At 40.6% G+C, this 18,481-nt stretch overlaps 1 protein-coding gene across 1 annotated transcript in view; it reads left to right on the forward strand.

Annotated features, from left to right (window-relative positions):
• The window catches only part of LOC126399543 (ras-related protein Rab-26), a 141,950-nt gene that overhangs the window by 2,012 nt on the left and 121,457 nt on the right, over positions 1-18,481 (forward strand). The window contains exon 2 of the mRNA XM_050059577.1: positions 4,996-5,106. Within this exon, the coding sequence (XP_049915534.1) occupies positions 4,996-5,106 (111 nt within the window). The remainder of the gene's footprint in view (positions 1-4,995; positions 5,107-18,481) is intronic.

Here is an 18,481-nt window from a genome sequence, read left to right on the forward strand (position 1 = left end):
TTTTGCCAAGAGGGAACTTTAGATATTGGTCCCTAGATTATGTTCACTGAGTTTCATGCAGATCGGTCAAACTTCCTAGGAAGAGATCGATTTTAAATTCAAAATGGCAGAAAATCTATATGGCCGGAAGTTATGGGTTCTTGAGGCAAATTTGTTCCTCATAAGGAGAGGCATCTCTGTGCAAAGTTTCATGTCTCTACGACATACGGGGCATGAGATATGCCCATTCAAAGTTTGCAATCGGTTGCTATAGCACCCCCCCTTTGGCCAATTGATGTAATATTGCTTCATTCGCATCCTCCCATTACCCTCTACCACTGTGCCAAATTTCACATGGATTGACCAAGTCAGTAGCCATGTTTCCATCAGCCTGTTTAGATGCGCATCTAGAAGTATCGCATTGGAAAATTATGATGAAAACGCCCAAATTCTAATGAAAATCCCCTGATTCACACTCGCTTCAGCCGGGTTTTGGTTGATTCGAAAAAATGTTGATTCGCAAAACGGGGGATGGAAACAGTTATGTTCGAATTAAGTCTGACGTAGCGCACCTCTCTCCATGGTGATCTCCACACTCCGGGTCGGGAAGGCGGTAATGCATTTACAAGCTGGTTGCCAACCGCCAGAAAACATAGAAGAAGAAGAATGCGAGACTTGTTTTGTTTCCGGTTCTGCGGAAAACTCACGCGAGTTCGTAGTTTTCACTAAAGTCTGTATATTTAATGGAAACACACAGGATTCGTATTTCTTTTAATGCACATTTCCCAATGATTCAAATCACTTTTGGATGGAAACATAGCTACTGGCTCTAGATAGGGCCTTTCACGTTACTTTAAGTCGGTCACCGTTAGAAGTGTTTTATCATCTTGTTCACTATAATACCGGTATAATCTTTAGTATGATATGTAAAATTCACATTGTGATACTCGCAATTCTGTGGTGGTTCCAAAAAGAGGAGCAGCTTCAGTTGTGTGGAATAAACTGTGGGTTCATTAGACCCTCGTGTCTTGAATGTTTTATGAACAGCTCCAGACTTCTCAGACTCTTTTAGTGAGTTACCGCTCAGAGGGAGCTTATTCAGTGGCTCCTCTCTCCTCTCTGGCGTCTCTCGTGTCGCAAGTGATTTTGTCATAAACCTTTGGTAATGTAAACCTATGTGCTGCTTGCAGCTCGACAAAAAACTAGATATAGGTGAATGTGCAATGTTTATGGTAGCGTAACAGCCTGTGACAGGTTACAGCGTGATGATGAGAGGAGAAATGGCAGAGCGTAAGGGTCCAGGTGGATTTGGTCATTTAGGATTTTGCTAAAGGAGAAGGAAATTGCCTGTTGATATATATAGGGTACATCTTTTCTTTGTACTTGGGAACTGTTGGTAATTTTTTCCCCCTAATTTGTCATATTGTCAAGAATATTGTTATCGCAATAATACCTTGAAATATCGTGATATTATTTTAGGGCCATATTGCCCACCCCTAGACTGTAATTCTACATTCTAGTTTTAGTTGGTTGCGATCTGCAGCCTCACTACAAGATGCCCCTAAATCCTACACACTAGACCTTTAAAGCTATAGTTGGTAACTTTTGAAAATAACTTTCTATGATATTAAAACTGTCACTAGATTCTGAAGATATCAGATAATCTCTGAAAAAAATCATGTTGCTCCCTCTCTCCCTACTGCTTCTCATGGCAGCCGAGGACTGTAACGCAGCTGTCAATCACGTCAGTCTCAGCTTGTGTGGTCAAACTGTCAAACTAGGCAGCGACAATTGAATATGAACCAAGATTCTGTTACTGCATTGTCCATTTCTTGCCTCAGTATGTTTTCAGTGTAATGTTTGGCTCTAGAATAAGAAAGTTTGTGACCCAGTAATCATGTTGGAAATAGTCCACCGAACTACCAAACACCGTCCACCAGCCTTTCTTTTTTTACAGCTAAACAGTACACTAAAATATGTTTCTGAAAACATTTAAGGTGAGAAATAGTCGATGCAGTAACAGAATCTTAATTCAAATTTGATGAGTGCTGCCTAGTTTGACAGTTTGATCACAGCTCATTAGCCACAACTGACATGATTGACAGCCTCATTTGAGACTCTTCAGCTCTGATTGGCTGTTTTCGTTCACATGTGGTAATGCCATCAGAAGCACCACTAGGCAACAGAAGAATAAGTTTTTTTTTTAAGTTACCAACCACAGCTTTAGCATGAGTATTTATTCTTTGTTGTGCATACCTTTTCTTTTTCTTTTTTTTCCTCTTGGCATTAATGTGCTTCCATACACATGCCTGTGCAGTACTGTGCGGATAATTGGTCAATATTTTGTGTCTTTTTCTGCAGGCTTGCAAAAAACTGTTAATTTCAACATCATATCTCACAGATGGCACAGTCCCACAATGCATTATAAAGTAGATTGTTTTGTCCCCAGCTGTGTAACTCCTCTGGCATATATGAAAAACAACAAGTTATATCCACTGTTTCTACTCTGGTCCCTGCAAATGTAAAAGTTTAGGAACTACATTATATTGGCCAGCAGAGCCATTAAGTGGTGTGTGCCACAGCTATAGTCCAGTGCAATAACATGGGGAGGAGTTTCTGTTATGTATGAGATCAATTACCAGCAGCACAGAGGAGGCTTTTAGTTTAGCAGTGGTGGAAATGATGAAAAATACATCTGGCTGCTTTTTTTAACTATAAAATTTACTATATTTATATACTATACTTTATTAACTATAAATTTCTTGATCATCGTTGTTACCTATCATCATCTCGATTTTTGTTTTGTTGGGGTTTGGTTTGATTTTTAATAAACAAAGTCTTGACTTTGATAATGTGAAATCTTCTTGCCAAAGTCAGACGATAAATACAATTTTGAAGCTTGTGAAGACATGATGACAAGCTGAAAACACTTGTCAACCGCACTCTAGTCCTACTCAGTGAATGAAAAGCTGATTTCAAATAAACAAAGACTTTGCTTTCAGAATATCATTAAAACCCACCTGGTTGCCATCTGCTCAAACTAGTTTCTAGGATTAACATTACATTTAATGTTAAACCTTTGTTACCATGGACATGCTACACAGCATTAGCTCGATTAGATTCGCCACAGTTCAACTGCTCAGCTAATTTAATGGAAACTATGAGCACCAAAGTAGAATTCATTCAGATTTACTGGCTTGGTAAACAAGAGACAGGAACAAGTGCTGACTCCCTACTGTTGGTTAAGGTCTGCCCTGTGGTTAAGGTCTGGTTAGGTTTAGGCACAAAAACCACTTGGTTAGGGTTAGGAAAAGCTTCGCCTCAAGCCTTTGCCAGCTGACCCAGAGCCGGTCGCGGAGCCGTCGGGAGCCGTTCAGCACTGCGGAGAGCTCCCCACACAACCCAGACCCCAGAGTTAATAACAGGAGGTTATGGTGTTTCATTCTCTCCTCTCTATGACACTTGTATCTCGATCAGTAGCCTACTTTTGTTGCGTTTGCTGATCCTCTGTGGTACACAAATACAGTATAGCCTAGTATAATCACATATCAGAACAATGGGACGTTGGACCAATGACATGGACCCCTGTTGAAGCAGCCAGAAAGTCTGAATATGTGTCCATTCCTCCATTACTTAATATTCCTTAAGTCCGTTAAGAGTCCTCTGATCGAAAAAATTTAAACAGTTTTTCATACAAAGTAATCCAAGTTGCAAATATCATGTGAAGTCTGTTGCTAACTGTGTATGCTAACGTCATTCGTCAAACGGAGCGTAGTTCTATCGACATAAACAATATTTTCTCGGCTTCCTGCACCGCATTGAGTATACTTGTTTTCGTCAGCTTTCTGGCCTCAAAATAAGTATTCCTGCTTTTCTGTGTATTTTCCATCCAGGGACAGCACCCAGAGAACAGCATGTACTCTCTGTTTGTAAGGCCAATGAGCTCTGGCTTTGTCATGTGTCTCTGAGGCCACCGTACCTCAAACTTTGAAGGCCTTTTTCTTGAAGTCACGACTCAGAGAGAGCCATGTAATGTCATGAATTTTGCTTAACATATGGTGTACAAAAAATACTGATATCATAAGAAAGCTAGGAATCTTCTCTTTCCAACAGTGTAAAAAAGTCAAATGTGTCTCAGGGTCAATGTGACTAAAAGTGATAAGGTTAGAATGCTGTATACTCATAAAATGTATGAGCATCTATCCCAAATCAGAAATGTATCCTGTTCATTAGTCATGAGTTTGTTTGGAATACACCCTGTGTCTCTGCAGGAATATTATAATCATTTTTTTCAGTGCTTTTCAGAGACTAAATGATTGAAAGTGAAGAACTTAATCAAGAGATGAATCAAAAATGAAAATAGTCATTAGTTGCAGCCTAACTGACACATTGAATATAATTAAGAAAGTGTGAGATGGAGATGATAAAGACCAACGATAATCTGCATTGAGCATATGCAAATCTAAATTCTCATCATGTGGGTGGCAGCTGGTATTAATTCTGCGCCCTGATTAACCAGCGTTCCTGTGACAGGCCTGCCAGAATCACTGCTCCGTGCTTAACTTTGACTTTGTGTAATTCACGGAACACCTCAGTGTCACACAAATCAGCCCTGCTCACTGCAACACAATGAACTTACATATCAGAGTATATTGCTGCTTATGCTATAAATAGATACACCAACATGAAATGATGCACGAGTGAACAGAGTCTTGTGTTGTCTGATGGGGAAAAACAGAAACAAACAAACTCTGGGTCCCACCTCTCTCTGTCTCTGTCCCATTGGTCTGTACAATCTGCTTTCCCCCACTGGAGTGACTGTGACGCTCTGTTTCCTCTGTAGATGGGAGTATAGGGAGTGCGTATATGTCTGTGAGTGTTGTGTTGCCTTACCTAAAGTCCTGTGTATTTGTAGATACGTTTTCACCTGAGCTGTTTCCTCAAACACACACACACACACACACACGCACTTGTCATGTATCATCCGAGCCCGTTCTCCTTCTGTCTGTGTCTCAGGTGATGCTGGTCGGGGATTCAGGTGTTGGGAAGACCTGTCTGCTGGTCCGCTTCAAAGATGGAGCCTTTCTAGCCGGGAGCTTCATCTCCACTGTGGGCATCGACTTCAGGGTAAGCACAGACACGCTCCGAAGGATAAGTGTACAAAGTACAGGATTGAGGTGTATGAATGTTCTGGCCAACATTGTGCTTTATCGGCCCAAAGTTGAAGCTCAAGGTAACTGAGATATTGAAACTTTGACACCCATTACTGACCCTTCACTAAGCTTTCTGCTCTTGTCCGGCACATACAGTAAGCAGTTCACAATGATTGCTATGACAGATTTACCACTTTTGTGTTGGAGTGTAAACTTCTACAAATTTAATTAAGAGCATGGCAGACCTGCTAACTTAATCCTGAAAGCTGGATTTGGGGTTTTGCAGTGATACAATTAAAAGTCTCTGGAAGTTTTTCTTTTCAGCTGCCCTTACACAGTATGCACTGTTACATGGAGTATGCATACAGCTGGGAGATACTACTCAATCATAACATTGTGCCTTGAGCTTTGACTTTCTTGCTCATATACAGTATACATCACAGTGTGTACTGCGAAATTTGAAGTAAAAAGAAAAAAAGGTGCGATTTGGAACACAGCAGATCTTAACGTTACCTTGGAGATACAACGAAACACCATTTGCAAAACTCGCCAGTGACGGAGGTCAGCCCGGAGGACTCTACTGTTGCTACTATACAATGTATGTAGTTTTAAATTTTAAGATAAAACTGCATTCATTTCAGATTGTTTGTGAATGCTTGACTGATTATAGTCAATGCAGCTTTTATCAGCTGTCAGTGAGCTGTAATCTGACTTTGACTCAATGTGACGTATCTTCCGCTGCGCAGAGGACTGTGGGTCAGAATAGCCAGAGAAGCTTACTGGTCTGCATACTGCAAAATGCAACTGTATGCTGTAGGACATCCTGATATTTCTGGCATACTGCATTTGACATACTATGTATTTGGACATACTTTGGGATACAGTCTTATTCTTGTATCCTGAATAGTATGGTAGTATTGGTATTGGAAGCAAATTTGCAAATCCTTGGATAGCGAAGGAATGACGATTGGCTAGTACCTGTTGCCTTCATTGGATGGATTGGTTAGGTTTAGACCAAGAGGAGTGGAATTAGTTAGAGTTAGGGTAAGAACATCAGGGTACTACACATTCTCACTCTGACCTCGTCACATATCGACATTAAGTCATGGACTTTTTACGTCCACATACGACGTACAAGGTACCCTGGGCATATTGGTTGTTGATGTTCTGGGAAACCGTGTCAAGTTCTGCCTGTTACATGCATTGTCTTCTTCCAAAATACACTTGTGTTTTCCCAGGAAATTTACCGTTTACATACTCTTTAAAAATAAAAGCACTACATCGGTACAACACCGTGAATTTACGTTTTTTTCTAGGGACACAAACACTGCCCTCTCGGGTGAAAGTCGGTGTTTGTTTGACCCATCCACTACCACTCCCACCTGCCCCACTTGGACTTTCATCGCCTTAACTTTCGCTCATGTCCCACTGCATTTCCCCCCGATGCTGCAGAGCGCTGTTGAACTACAACGGTGACTGGCCACGATGTTAAAAGACAGCTTTGTTCGTCAGTGTCTGATGCCGCAAGTCACTGCCTAAGTGCTGGATTTTGACTTCGGAGTGAGACCTGGTTGCAGGGTAAGCCAATCGGAGGTAGTAAGGCAGGGAGTAAGGCAGAATAAGACGGGCCATTCCTTTGCTATCCCAGGATTTGCAAATTTGAGTATTGGAATGAATGATAGTGTGGACCTGTGTACTGAACAAGCTGCTTGGTTGATCCAACTTCCTGTTGGGAAAATTTTCTTTGTTTAAAAGCTCTGTTTACACTGGTTTGCTAACTGCCTCTAAGTGAAAACACATGTTATACCCTCAATCTGCACAAATATAGAAGAAGCAGATACTTGAATGTGTCAGAATGTCATTGTCTTTTACTAAAGGACCAAGGCTGGCGGAATTGGTTTTTGGTACAGTATGTCATTCTCTGAAGCACAAATAAATAAATAAATAAATGGACAACATCAGACAAGTACATTAACTTCCTAATTTAATGGCCGGCCTCCAAAGAATGCATTATAGCTGCTGCTCAGCAGGCAGAGCAAGACAGAGAGGAAAAGCAGCATGTAGAGCCAGCACTTTCTTTTCTTTAACCAAGACTGTTTTGGTGAGGTTTATTTTTATTTCTGCTGAGAATGACGTGCGAGTTACGATGAGGGGATTAAGCAAGTCTTAGTATGGTGAAAAAGAAACTTGAGTTCAGAGGATGTAACGTTGTATTCTTCTGTTTAATAACGAACATAGATGGTTATTTCCCATACCGACATTGTGTGAGTTTATATACTTTATGTATTATACTAAAAGCCAAGAGAACATACACACACTTGTGCAAATAAAGCGCAATTGCTGGCTGTTGGGCCAGTTGGAAAATTTTAATTTATCACCCAACCGTACTGTTCAGTAACTGCTGTTTGAACACTTTCTGTTGGTCATTAAGAGACAGATTTAGTGGATGAGATGGGTGCATTTCTACTCTGATAAGATGCAAGCAGTTTCCCTTAAAAGATGTCATGCAGCTGTAACAACCCAGCTTTAAAAGTTTAACTCTGGCTCTGTTCCTTTGTTCTCAGTGCTAGATGTTATAAGGAGGTGACTTGCAAGGTGTTTAAACTCTACCATCTACCCCAGATCTCCCCTTTGGGACTGAACACATTTGAACTGAATTAAGCTAAATTAAAAAGGTAATTTAAATCGAGGTTATTCATTGACACTCTAATCCTTATTTTACTGCTAATGGCTAAGCCATTTTCTGCCTATTGTGCCCAGGGGGGGAAATCGCAGTCGAGGGTTACAGTGGCGGTAAAGAACAGCCTTGCTCTAAGTGTCACCGCAATCGACCAGAAGCAGCGACCCTTTCAGTCTTTTACTGTCTTGTTGCTCCCCCAAGCAAGTTCCCTGTAACTGCAGAGTCTGACACAGCTGTTTGGAAAAACCTTCCCGTAGGATGCATTCTCAGCCCTGTTTTACTGATACAGTCAACCACAGCGACTTACACTGGGAACAAGTGTAAGAGAAAAAAGAGGTTAAATTCCAGGGTATTAACTCTCGCAGGAAGAAGTGCAAGGGCTGAAAACACAATTTTAAAGAAGTGTGTCAATTTACACCTGTGGTACAAAAATAGATAGCACCGCAACATGGTACGTTAACAGGACCACACTGCATATAAAGCATGCAACATAATTTGATGTTCTGCCATGGGATTTGGAGTCTTTTGGTTGTTAGTTAAGCAGATTCCTCACTTGGGAAGCCAGTCTCTTCAGCAATATCAGCTAACAGTGGAGGTAAAAGTACAATCAGCAGGATGTTCCAAGCAAGGGAGCAACTTTGAAGCAAATGCTGCTTTCCTGCGGCACTAACTGGAAAATAGGACAGCGGTGTTGGCTACAGCATGATACAGCCACAGCTGTGTTTTGGACTAAAGAAAACAGAGCATTCTTTTCACAAGAAGTACCACAGGCAAGAGGTAAAAATAGACAAAAAAAAAAAGTCTTTTATCTGTATCCGTGAAGGAATGTCTTTGCAGACTTTCCAGGAAGAATAGGTCATTATCACTTCCATAAACAAACAGAATATATTGAGCGTGCACATCCAGAAACTTTAACAGCATCTGGATGAAAGGCGATGACTTCATTAAATTTGTTGGAAGCTATTGGTACAATGTGCGACTGCTTCGTCTGTTTCTGCTCTCATTATCACGGCTACAGCTTACCATGGGGCTGTCTACTCTGGTACTGAAAGGTGACAGTATGAGCACATTATTATTATTATTATGATCAGTCATTTATTGGTCATTTCAAAGCCAGGCTATTTAAAATACATAACTGTATTCACACAGTTTCTTTTCTTTTTCTCTGCTGTCCTGTGTACACTCACATCAGAACTCATGTACACAAATTTGAGTCTCAAACACTTACTACAACCATCGTAACAACCTTTACCCTAACCCTAACCACAGTCAAACCTAATTCTAATGCTGGGTTCCAGTCAGTGTTGGAGGTTGGAATTTTTCCAGTTGGTACACAAAGCCAAATGTAAACAAAAAACATGGCTGACCGTGACAAACTGATGTTAGTTTACACATAAGTAAACCGTCAGAGGGGCAGCCTCCTTGCATGTGTTAGCAAAAATTGAGCATGGCGTTAGCTCAGGCAGGACACGATGTCAAGCTCAGCTCAAATCCTAGCCACATCAGCTGCTGCTCTCCCTGCCTTAGGCTTTCCATGTAGGCACATGGAAGGGCAGGGAAGTTTGCCTGTCTGCCTCAGGCTTTCCTCATTTGCGTGTGGAAGGGCATAGAGGTGTGCTCTCTCCGCCTTATGCTTTCTACGTAGGTACATGGAAGAGGCTTTCTGCGTAGGCCCGAGGAAAGGCAGAGGAGCCCCAGAATAAAACCATACCGCCAAATATAATATTGCAAATATAATGAGTTTTCTTTGACTTAAGTGTTTCTGACTGAACTTTAATATCCTATGGTATCCTACAAATCAGAGCCCTGGGAATGACATTACGTACTTAAAGTTATGTAGGTTAGGTTAAAGTTACGTAGGTTAGGTTAGAAAAAAATGGTTAGGATGTTCCTTGAAATGAGTCAAAGTTCACTTCACACGGTTCTGAACACCGACCTCCTAGGGAAAGTCCCAGGGTGTTTTGTCACCCATCCACTCCAACCTGCCTCTTCACAGGACCGCTTATGAGTCCTGAAACCCGTAAATGAATTAGCATTTTGCCGTTCATGGTTCCCTCGTACCAAAGTCCATGGATTTTTTGAATGGATTTTTGTTTAGATGCTTGAATTAATAATGACTTTCATGTCATCACCTGGAACATGGCTTTACAGTTTTGTTATGGTGGTGACGTTAGGTCATGAGACTGTAGAGTAGCTTGTTTATAGCCTTATGTTAGCTTTTTACTTCTAGTGACTGCATTTACACTTCAACTATCATTAAAGTGGTGTTCATTGTGAAGATTATCTTGATGAACAAAACGTGTAAGTATCATAAATGCATGTTTGCCACAGAGCTTATTTTCTGCAATAATCCAAAATCCAATAGAAAAATCCCACAGGCTTTTTGACCAGGAAACCAGCGCGATGCTAACTTCCACGTCTGCTTTCAGAAAAAAGTCATCCCTGGGGCACTCTTTACCCGTCAGTGCATTGGTCACGTGGTAACAGCCTTCCCAAATTCGTGAATTATGCAAGAATTACTGGCTCATGATTATGAAGGATACGCACAAATTTTGCATTACTTTTAGCAGGAAAACATATGAACAGTGTATTAGACCAGCTTGCCTAATGACATTAGCAACATATTTTGACGTCAATTTACATGCAGAACAGGTTTTACAATATGGCAGTATGTATTATTTTAATCTAATATAGGCAAATATACTTTATGTTTAATTTTAGTTGATGGTTTACCATTTCACTGAACTTGTACTTTGTAATTTCATCTGACATAAATGTCAGATTAAATTGTGTGACGCAGAGTTATTAGAGCTTTGTATTTTTCATTAGTTATTGTTTTTCTTTTTTTTTCTTTCTTTTTTCAGTCAGCTGTCAGTTTCCAATATTGGTTTGCTCCTTTCACTTTAGTATTTATTGTTAAAAAAATAATAAGTTTTAGTTAAGTGATATTAGTGTCAGTATTAGTTTTCGGAATGGAAACAAGCCAAAACATAGGGGCATTAAATGTGCATGAAGTCAATAAAGAGGAAAAAGTAAAGTAAAATAAAATAAAATAAATATAAATTGAATTGAATTTCATTGAACTGAATTGAATTGAATTAAATAAAAAATAAAAAAAGGAAACTAAGTCTAGGTACAGGACTTCCTTAACCCCTTCAATTACCCTATCCATTACCCTTGTCTCCACTCATTAACTCATACTTAAAATGGGATATTGTGGAAAAATGGGTTACAACTCAGGAACTAGATAGATAGATAGATAGATAGATAGATAGATAGATGGATGCTTGTTGTGTGGAAAATTTAACCTAATTGGCAAAACTAAAACAAAACTTCTGCTTGTTGCTTGTCCAGCAAAGCACTGACAAAGGAAATATAATTTATTAGTGAGCTTTAGAGGTGCTGGTAGGTGGATTTGTTGTAGTCAGATTAGCTGTTTCCCTTGATTCAGCCTTTATACTAAACTAAACTAACTGTCTCCCGGCTATTGCTTCTGTTTGGCATACAGATCTAAGAGTAATATCCATCCTCATCATTATCTAACTTCTGCGAAGACATTTAAAAGGCAGAATTATCTAAAGTGTCCTCACTTTTAAGGTCTAAAAATCAAAAAGGTTCTCAAATAGAGAGACATACAAGAGTGATCACATACACAGTCCCACTGTGCTCACTCAGTCTCGCTTCTCTTTAATCTCCTGCTTTGTATATGTATATTTCTGATGTCTGGAACACTTTGTAACAGATCTGTTGGTTTTAAGAGTTTTATTTTTAGAAACATGAATATCTGGGTTATACAGACTGACGAACACTTGCAGTCTCTTGAAATCCGTCTCCTTCATCACCTCACTTAATATATTATAAGGAAATTATGTACATATACATGAAAATAAGACTTCAGTATGCACTTTTTTATTGTAATAATATTATTGGGCATGTTTTTTTTTCTAAAGGCTTACAGTGAATGTTACATGATGGCATTTTTGAATAGCAGAAGCCACTTCTCTGTGTCTTAAAGGGAAATTTCGGTTTATTTCAACCCGTCTCCAATCGTCCTAAATTTGTTTCAAGTGACTAGTGACATAGAAATAATAGTTAGCATGTTAGCCGTTAGCCTAGATACAGCCGTAGCGTCAGACCTGTTAAAACTTAATTGAGCGGGCAACCTTCAAGTGCAAAGTTAGTTCACTAAACAAGCTTTTTCTCCACAAAGGCCGCCTCATATCGTTAGGATAAATGTCAGAGAACATATTCTTTCATAAAATAAATGAATGAACCTTTCAGGCTACTGTCCGGTTCTGCCTTCCAGCTGCTGCGGAGTGTTCTCGCGAGATTTCAGGCACGGTATGAGATCGCTGCTTGTTCTCACAATATTTTGGCCACGCTTTGGGAAGCAGAGGTAAACGGTAAACACACGGTAAGGTAAGACAACAACTCTGAAGACCACCTAAATGTGGAATGTTAGTATATAGGCTTTCCACATCGAGAGGCGATGGTCGCCCTTATTTATTTGAGCCAGAATACACTGACGAAGAGCTTCGTGAAACTGAAGAATGGAGGAGGAGAGAGAGAGAGAGGCACAACAGGTAACGTTAGAGGACGATAGAGGAGGAATGGCTGCTGGAAGGCTTTAGCTCTGGAGATTGGTGGTGTAACGTTACCTGTGAATGTTGTACCCCAGTGCCCACAGAAGTGGAATACCTCTGTTGCAAGGAATGGGACTGGTTGCAGCCTTAGCTAAATGGTAAACAACAAACATGGCACCACACCAATAAGGTAAGACAACATGTTTACATGTCGTTTTCTATATGTTCTCTGACATTTATCCTAACGATATGAGGTGGTCTTTGTGGAAAAAAAGCTTGTTTAGTGGACTAATTTTGCACTTGAAAGGATGCCCGTTCACTTACGTTTTAACAGGTCTGACGCTACGGCTGTATCTAGGCTAACGGCTAACATGCTAACTATTATTTCTATGTCACTAGTGACTTGAAACAAATTTAGGACGATAGGAGACGGGTTGAAATAAACCGAAATTTCCCTTTAAGTGAACAAAAGGCAGTGGATGATAACTCTCCATGATCAGTGCATAGGGTTAAATTACTTGCTGTAATGAGTGTTCCAAGGTGCATAGACAGCTTCTTTGAATGACTTTGTAATATTGATATTTTGTTATTCTTGTGGTACGTTTCCTGCCTTGAGAAAGACTATGTGTGTTGGAAACTTTGACCATCAGCATGCATCTAAAGTAAGTTGTTCAATACCATTTTTCCTCCCTGAAATTACGCAACAGCCAATACAGAATAGAGTGCACCAGGAATGAGTCCTAAAATCCATAAGGAGTTAGCATTTTTGCACTCCAGTGTACCTTGTCTAAAGTAAGTGTTTTTTTAAATGGGTTTTAGTTTGATGCCTGAAATAATGTCTGTGGTTAATACAAGCTTTGACATTTTGTTGTATGACATAAAATATGTCAGTACATACCCCACTCGTGAATTTTGGAGCTTTTAAATGAGACTACAGATTGTCACCATGCTAAACATGGCTTTACAGCCATCAACCATGAACAGTTGTTTGCAGTTGTTGTTTTTGTTTATCGGGGTACATAGATGTGTGTGCTCATCGATACCCGATCCAGCATTTTGGGCAGTATCTGAGGCTTTTCTAAAACTGATATCGGAACAGCTCTACTAAATATCACCATACAGCGAATGTGGCGTCTCATCTTTGTACAATAAACCTGGATACATTAGTTTTGTTGGTTAATTTTGATTTAAAAAAAGCTTGAGTTGAGTTAATGACATTTGATTTTAAACAATTTAAATGTGGAGACTTCTACTTTAGACAGAGCTTGTCATTTATTAGTCACCCTAGAATTAACTACTCGTGTCAGTTATCTACCAGGGACACGGGGATGATTTTGATGTCTCTGTTCTTTAAACTTCACAGGCGCTTGACTAGATGGCAGATACCCCAAAAGCTAAATGAGTTCCTTTAACTCACTCTGTTAAGTGATATTTGAAGAGCTGTAATTAATTTTTGGCAGAGCATTTGCGGTGTGCAGCTGACACAGTGAAGCAGAGGTCATTTCCACTAACACTGGGCTTAATTGAAATGGAGAAAAAAGTCTTTATCTGAGGTGAAATGTTCATGCAGATATGGATGATATGTTACAAAGTCGACATCAAGGAAAAGATAATTTGTTGCTTCAAGGTGTTTGCCCAAGTTGCAGAAAACAATTACGTTAATCAGGATGTGCGTTTAACTATAGTTTTCCAAAGTTTGGACAGTTCAGTTTGCTCTTCCACTTGGTCTACAGTTGTTATGTCCTTTGTTTGTGGGCAGCGTGAGAAGCTAGAGCTACAAAAAAAAATCAGAGAATACAAAATCATATCAGAAAGGGAAAAAAAACAAGCTTGTTATCCGCTCACACATCCGCCAAATTACCCAACCGTTCAGCCTTGTAGAAAATAAAGGCATCTCCATCCTGATTTGATGTTTCTCATAGCGTGGATGTGGGGTCAACCTTAATTGCTGCAGCCTTTGTGTCCATCAGACACCTCTTCTTTTTTAAAATAGCAGCACTGAGCAGAGACTGGGACAAAAAGGCTGAAAAAGAAGCTGTAATGTGCAGCTTTTTAGCTAAAAGTCGAGATACTGTTGTTGTGAGTGCAGCGGCGTTAAAAACCTGCATCTTTCGCAACGTCAGGAATGTGCAGCACTGTGACCTTTTACATTTGAGATAATGAGGAATAGGAGTCGGCGCCCTGTGGAAAATAAAAGTTTTTGGGGTAGAGCGCGCTAAACTTCACCCTGCTTTTCTCCATCTGTTTATTTGTCCTGACAGAGTGAAATGATGAGTTGAAATCAAGCTTGAAACTCTGCTTTCAGACTCAACTTTCTGTTTGTTAGAATTGCTTATGAGATTTCTCTGTAGGGGCCTTTATCAGAATAGCAGGGTGTATTTCTGTTTTTATTCCCTACTGCCCAGTATGTGTGTGTGTGTGTGTGTGTGTGTGTGTGTGTAAGCATTTAATTATATGCTACCTCTCATTTCCATAGTACGGCTTTTCTCCCTTTCACCACCTATTCAGTCTCCTTGAAATGATGCAGCACAGCACCGGACCGGTTAATCATTAAACAAACGGCTGCACAGCTCGCACTGACGCAGATGGTTTTGTGTTTGTGTGTGTGTGTGTGTGTGTGTGTGTGTGTGGTCTGGCTGGAGCAACAGCCTGCCAGAGCATGACAGGAGGATCATATTGACCACCCTCACTGCCCTTTAGAGCTAATTGCCATGTGACACGGTTTGTGTATGTGATTTTTTATGTGCAACCACTGGCGCCTAACTCTGTCAGGAGGAACAGCTGTGGAAAACAGCTGGCTGGAGTCACATTTACCTACATCTTCACTTGGAATATTTAAAAATTCTAACTGACCAGATCTTGAATGCAGCTTGTGAATTTTGCTGCTAATATATTTACATTTTTATTGTTTTTTTTTTGTAATTTCCTCTTGGCTGTGAAGGCACTATAACTCGTTGCACGTGTTGATTTAAACATCAATGAATTTACACCAACTATATATTCACACTATACATAATAATCACAACTTAATACCTGAACTGAGTACTTTTTACAATCTCAACCTTGCTGGTCACTGGGTCAGCAAGGCCCCAAGGCGGGGCCAGGGGGACCTTGGCCACACTGATATAATTTCTGCTCCTTTCCACTGGCCCTCCTGGCAAAAATAATTGGAGGCTTACATTATTGTCTTTGAGAGGCTGTAGTAAGCTCATTTTTAGCACGGAGGTAGTGGTAACTTGTGAAATAAGAAAGTGTAATGTGTCCATTGGTACCAACTATGCCAGGCCAGCTTGTCAGGAGGAGGGTTTTGTAATGTGTGTGGTTTCGACCCAACAGCAGAACCAATGACAGGCAGAGCAGTTTATAATCAACTCTAATTTATCTCTTAATAAATACAGAGGTAGCAAACTGGAGAAACTACTGGGAGTGTCAGTGTCCAGATTCAGAGCTTTCTTAGAAGCAGGTTCAGTCCAGGGCTCTTGGCATAGAGCGTCGAAGCCGAAAGCATGCGAGTAGCCAGTGTCCGCCAGATTCACACACACTGATGTCAGATGAGTAGGAGATCCAGGACCAGGAGTACTCATGGAAGAAGCTCACACACCTGTGCGAAGCTGACTATAGACAGAGGGGGGGTATTGCCAGTGACAATGATAAGTTGGATCCAAGGCACACACAAGGGTGAAAGGTGCAGCCATCCGGTGGAGCAATCCACAGTACCATAGTCGTAAGGAGGGTAAACAGGTGAACTCACTATGGAGTAGAGTTGTACCGATACCAGTATCGGAAATGTCTCTGATCTGATACTGCCTAAAATGCGGTATCGGGTATCGGCGAGTACAGCCTATGACCAATCCGATACCACGTAATGCCTCACGTCATTACACGTACCCACGCTACAGGCAAACGAAACGGAAACGGAGCGAAGTCTAAAACAGCATTCATGCCAAATGTCTTTTTTTATCAAATTGTGTGGCTGCACTTTAACCTGTGTCTTGATCTGTGTCAACACTGGATAATAATTTAACCTGTGTCTTGATCTGTGTCAACACTGGATAATAATAATAACAAAGAAAAATTTTATGGTATTCATTCTACTATTATGTATTTATTTCTTAATATTTTACATAGAGTTTTAGGAGTTGAGACATACAACAATTCATATCCCATCCATTTTTATTTTATGCGCTGGTATCGGATTGGTACTCGGTATCGGCAGATATCTAAGGTTCAGGGATCGGATTCGGTATCGGGATAGAAAAAGTGGTATCGGTACATCTCTACTATGGAGAGCTGGGTGACGGTTTCTCCAAACAGCCACCGGGAACAGGTGAACAGAAAACAGGAAAGTGGAAGCAGAGCTCTTGGTCGGGGACAGAAGGCTGAGTGGTTTACCAGGGAGCAGGCGAAGCAGGAAGGTCAGAGGCAGGTGTAGTCGGCAACGAGAAAGCAGTTTGGGAACACACGCTGGAAAGTCTTGATTGAATGACAGCGAACAATCTGGCAGTGAGAGTCTGTGAAACTGGAGTATCTATAGTGGTGAGGAGCAATGAGGCACAGGTGAGAGCAGTTGGCTTGATGAGGTGGTGTGGTTGACCGGCAGGAGCAGGGGATGTGTGGACAGGTAATAGGCTGGCAGGTGGGTGTGGTGGAGAGGCAGAGTGAGTGGAAATGTACATGGTTAACTAAAAGAATGTCATGTATTGCAAGTCAGAACATATTTATCCTCTTCAAATGACTAATGGAAAAAATTGATAACTTTGAAAGCAATATGGGCCCTGGGTGTGCATCAGGCTTATCAAACTGCCAGACCCCTAAACTAATCACCAAAATAGTCCTCTGAGAAATCTGAGACAAGTCAGTCAGCCTCTATAATGCATTTTACTTTGTGAGCCACAAGGTTAGATTTGGCTCTGTTCCTCCAGAGCAAATGGAGCTGAAACTGTCAGAGTTGGTGGTGATGGCAGATGGTGGAAGGAGCGAAAGGATAATAAAGAAATCACTTTCAACATGTTTATTCTCTTAGGTAAAGACAAAGAGGAAAAACTCTTAGTGGCAGGCTGCTCTGGAAATGATCTGAAAATGTCACATTTTTTTCCTGACCTTCCCTACTGAAATGGTTTTCTGAAAATGTCGAGGCACTGAAAAGGCCACAATTAGTTGGAGTTTTAGCAGTTTATGATGAGATTCGTGAGATTTGAGAGGTCGTGAATTCAGTTGCCTGTCATCATCTAAACTGTTCCCCCATAGCTCCTTGATTAGTCTGGCTGCTGGCTCCAGTGGATTATCATATTTTAAAGTCTAAAATGTTGCAGTGAACATGGAGCTTGTGAGATTTTCTCTTGCTTTACAAGACTGGGAAGAAATCATAGGCAATGTGTTAATTTTAGAGCTGGCAGTGTTGCTGGTGTGAGATAGAAGCAGCTTGTCCTGGCCATGGTCTCAGTAATTAAATCAGTTAATGAGATTTTTATAAATACGTATCTCAACTATGTGCACTCTGCTTATATAACTTTTTTCTCTTTTCCTCCACACACATTAAGATGAAGGTAAGTCAAGTGCAGACTGAACTGTGTCACTCATTGTACCAAAGCAGCAAGGCAGTAGGGGTGGGCGGTATGGCCCCAAAATAATATCATGATATTTCAGGGTATTAGTTAGAGTTTTACATGTCAACCCAACAGTTTGCCTTCACATATTCAGTAAAAACTAAACAAAAATGATCTCTCATTTCTTTAGTTTGTAGACAACAACAGTAACTGCCATAGCTATTGCACATTCACATATGTAGGTTTACATTGCCAAAGTTTTATGACAAAATGGCTTGAAGGCACCGACTTCCGTGCGCATGGTGAAACAGGACAGGGAGAGATGCTGTGCTGCTGCCAGAGGAGCCAATGAATGAGTTCCCTCTGTATGTCACTAAAAGAGTCTGAGAAGTCCACGACTGGTCATAAAACTTTCAGGACGCCCAGGCCTTAATGATGCCACAGTTTATTCTACAATACTGAAACTGCTCCTCTTTTTGGGACCACCGTGGAGTCTGTAATAATTTCACTTTCGGCCATGTTTGTTGTTGCTGTTGGTAA

Source organism: Epinephelus moara, chromosome 13 (genome assembly GCF_006386435.1).
Source record: "Epinephelus moara isolate mb chromosome 13, YSFRI_EMoa_1.0, whole genome shotgun sequence".
Taxonomy (NCBI): domain Eukaryota; kingdom Metazoa; phylum Chordata; class Actinopteri; order Perciformes; family Serranidae; genus Epinephelus; species Epinephelus moara.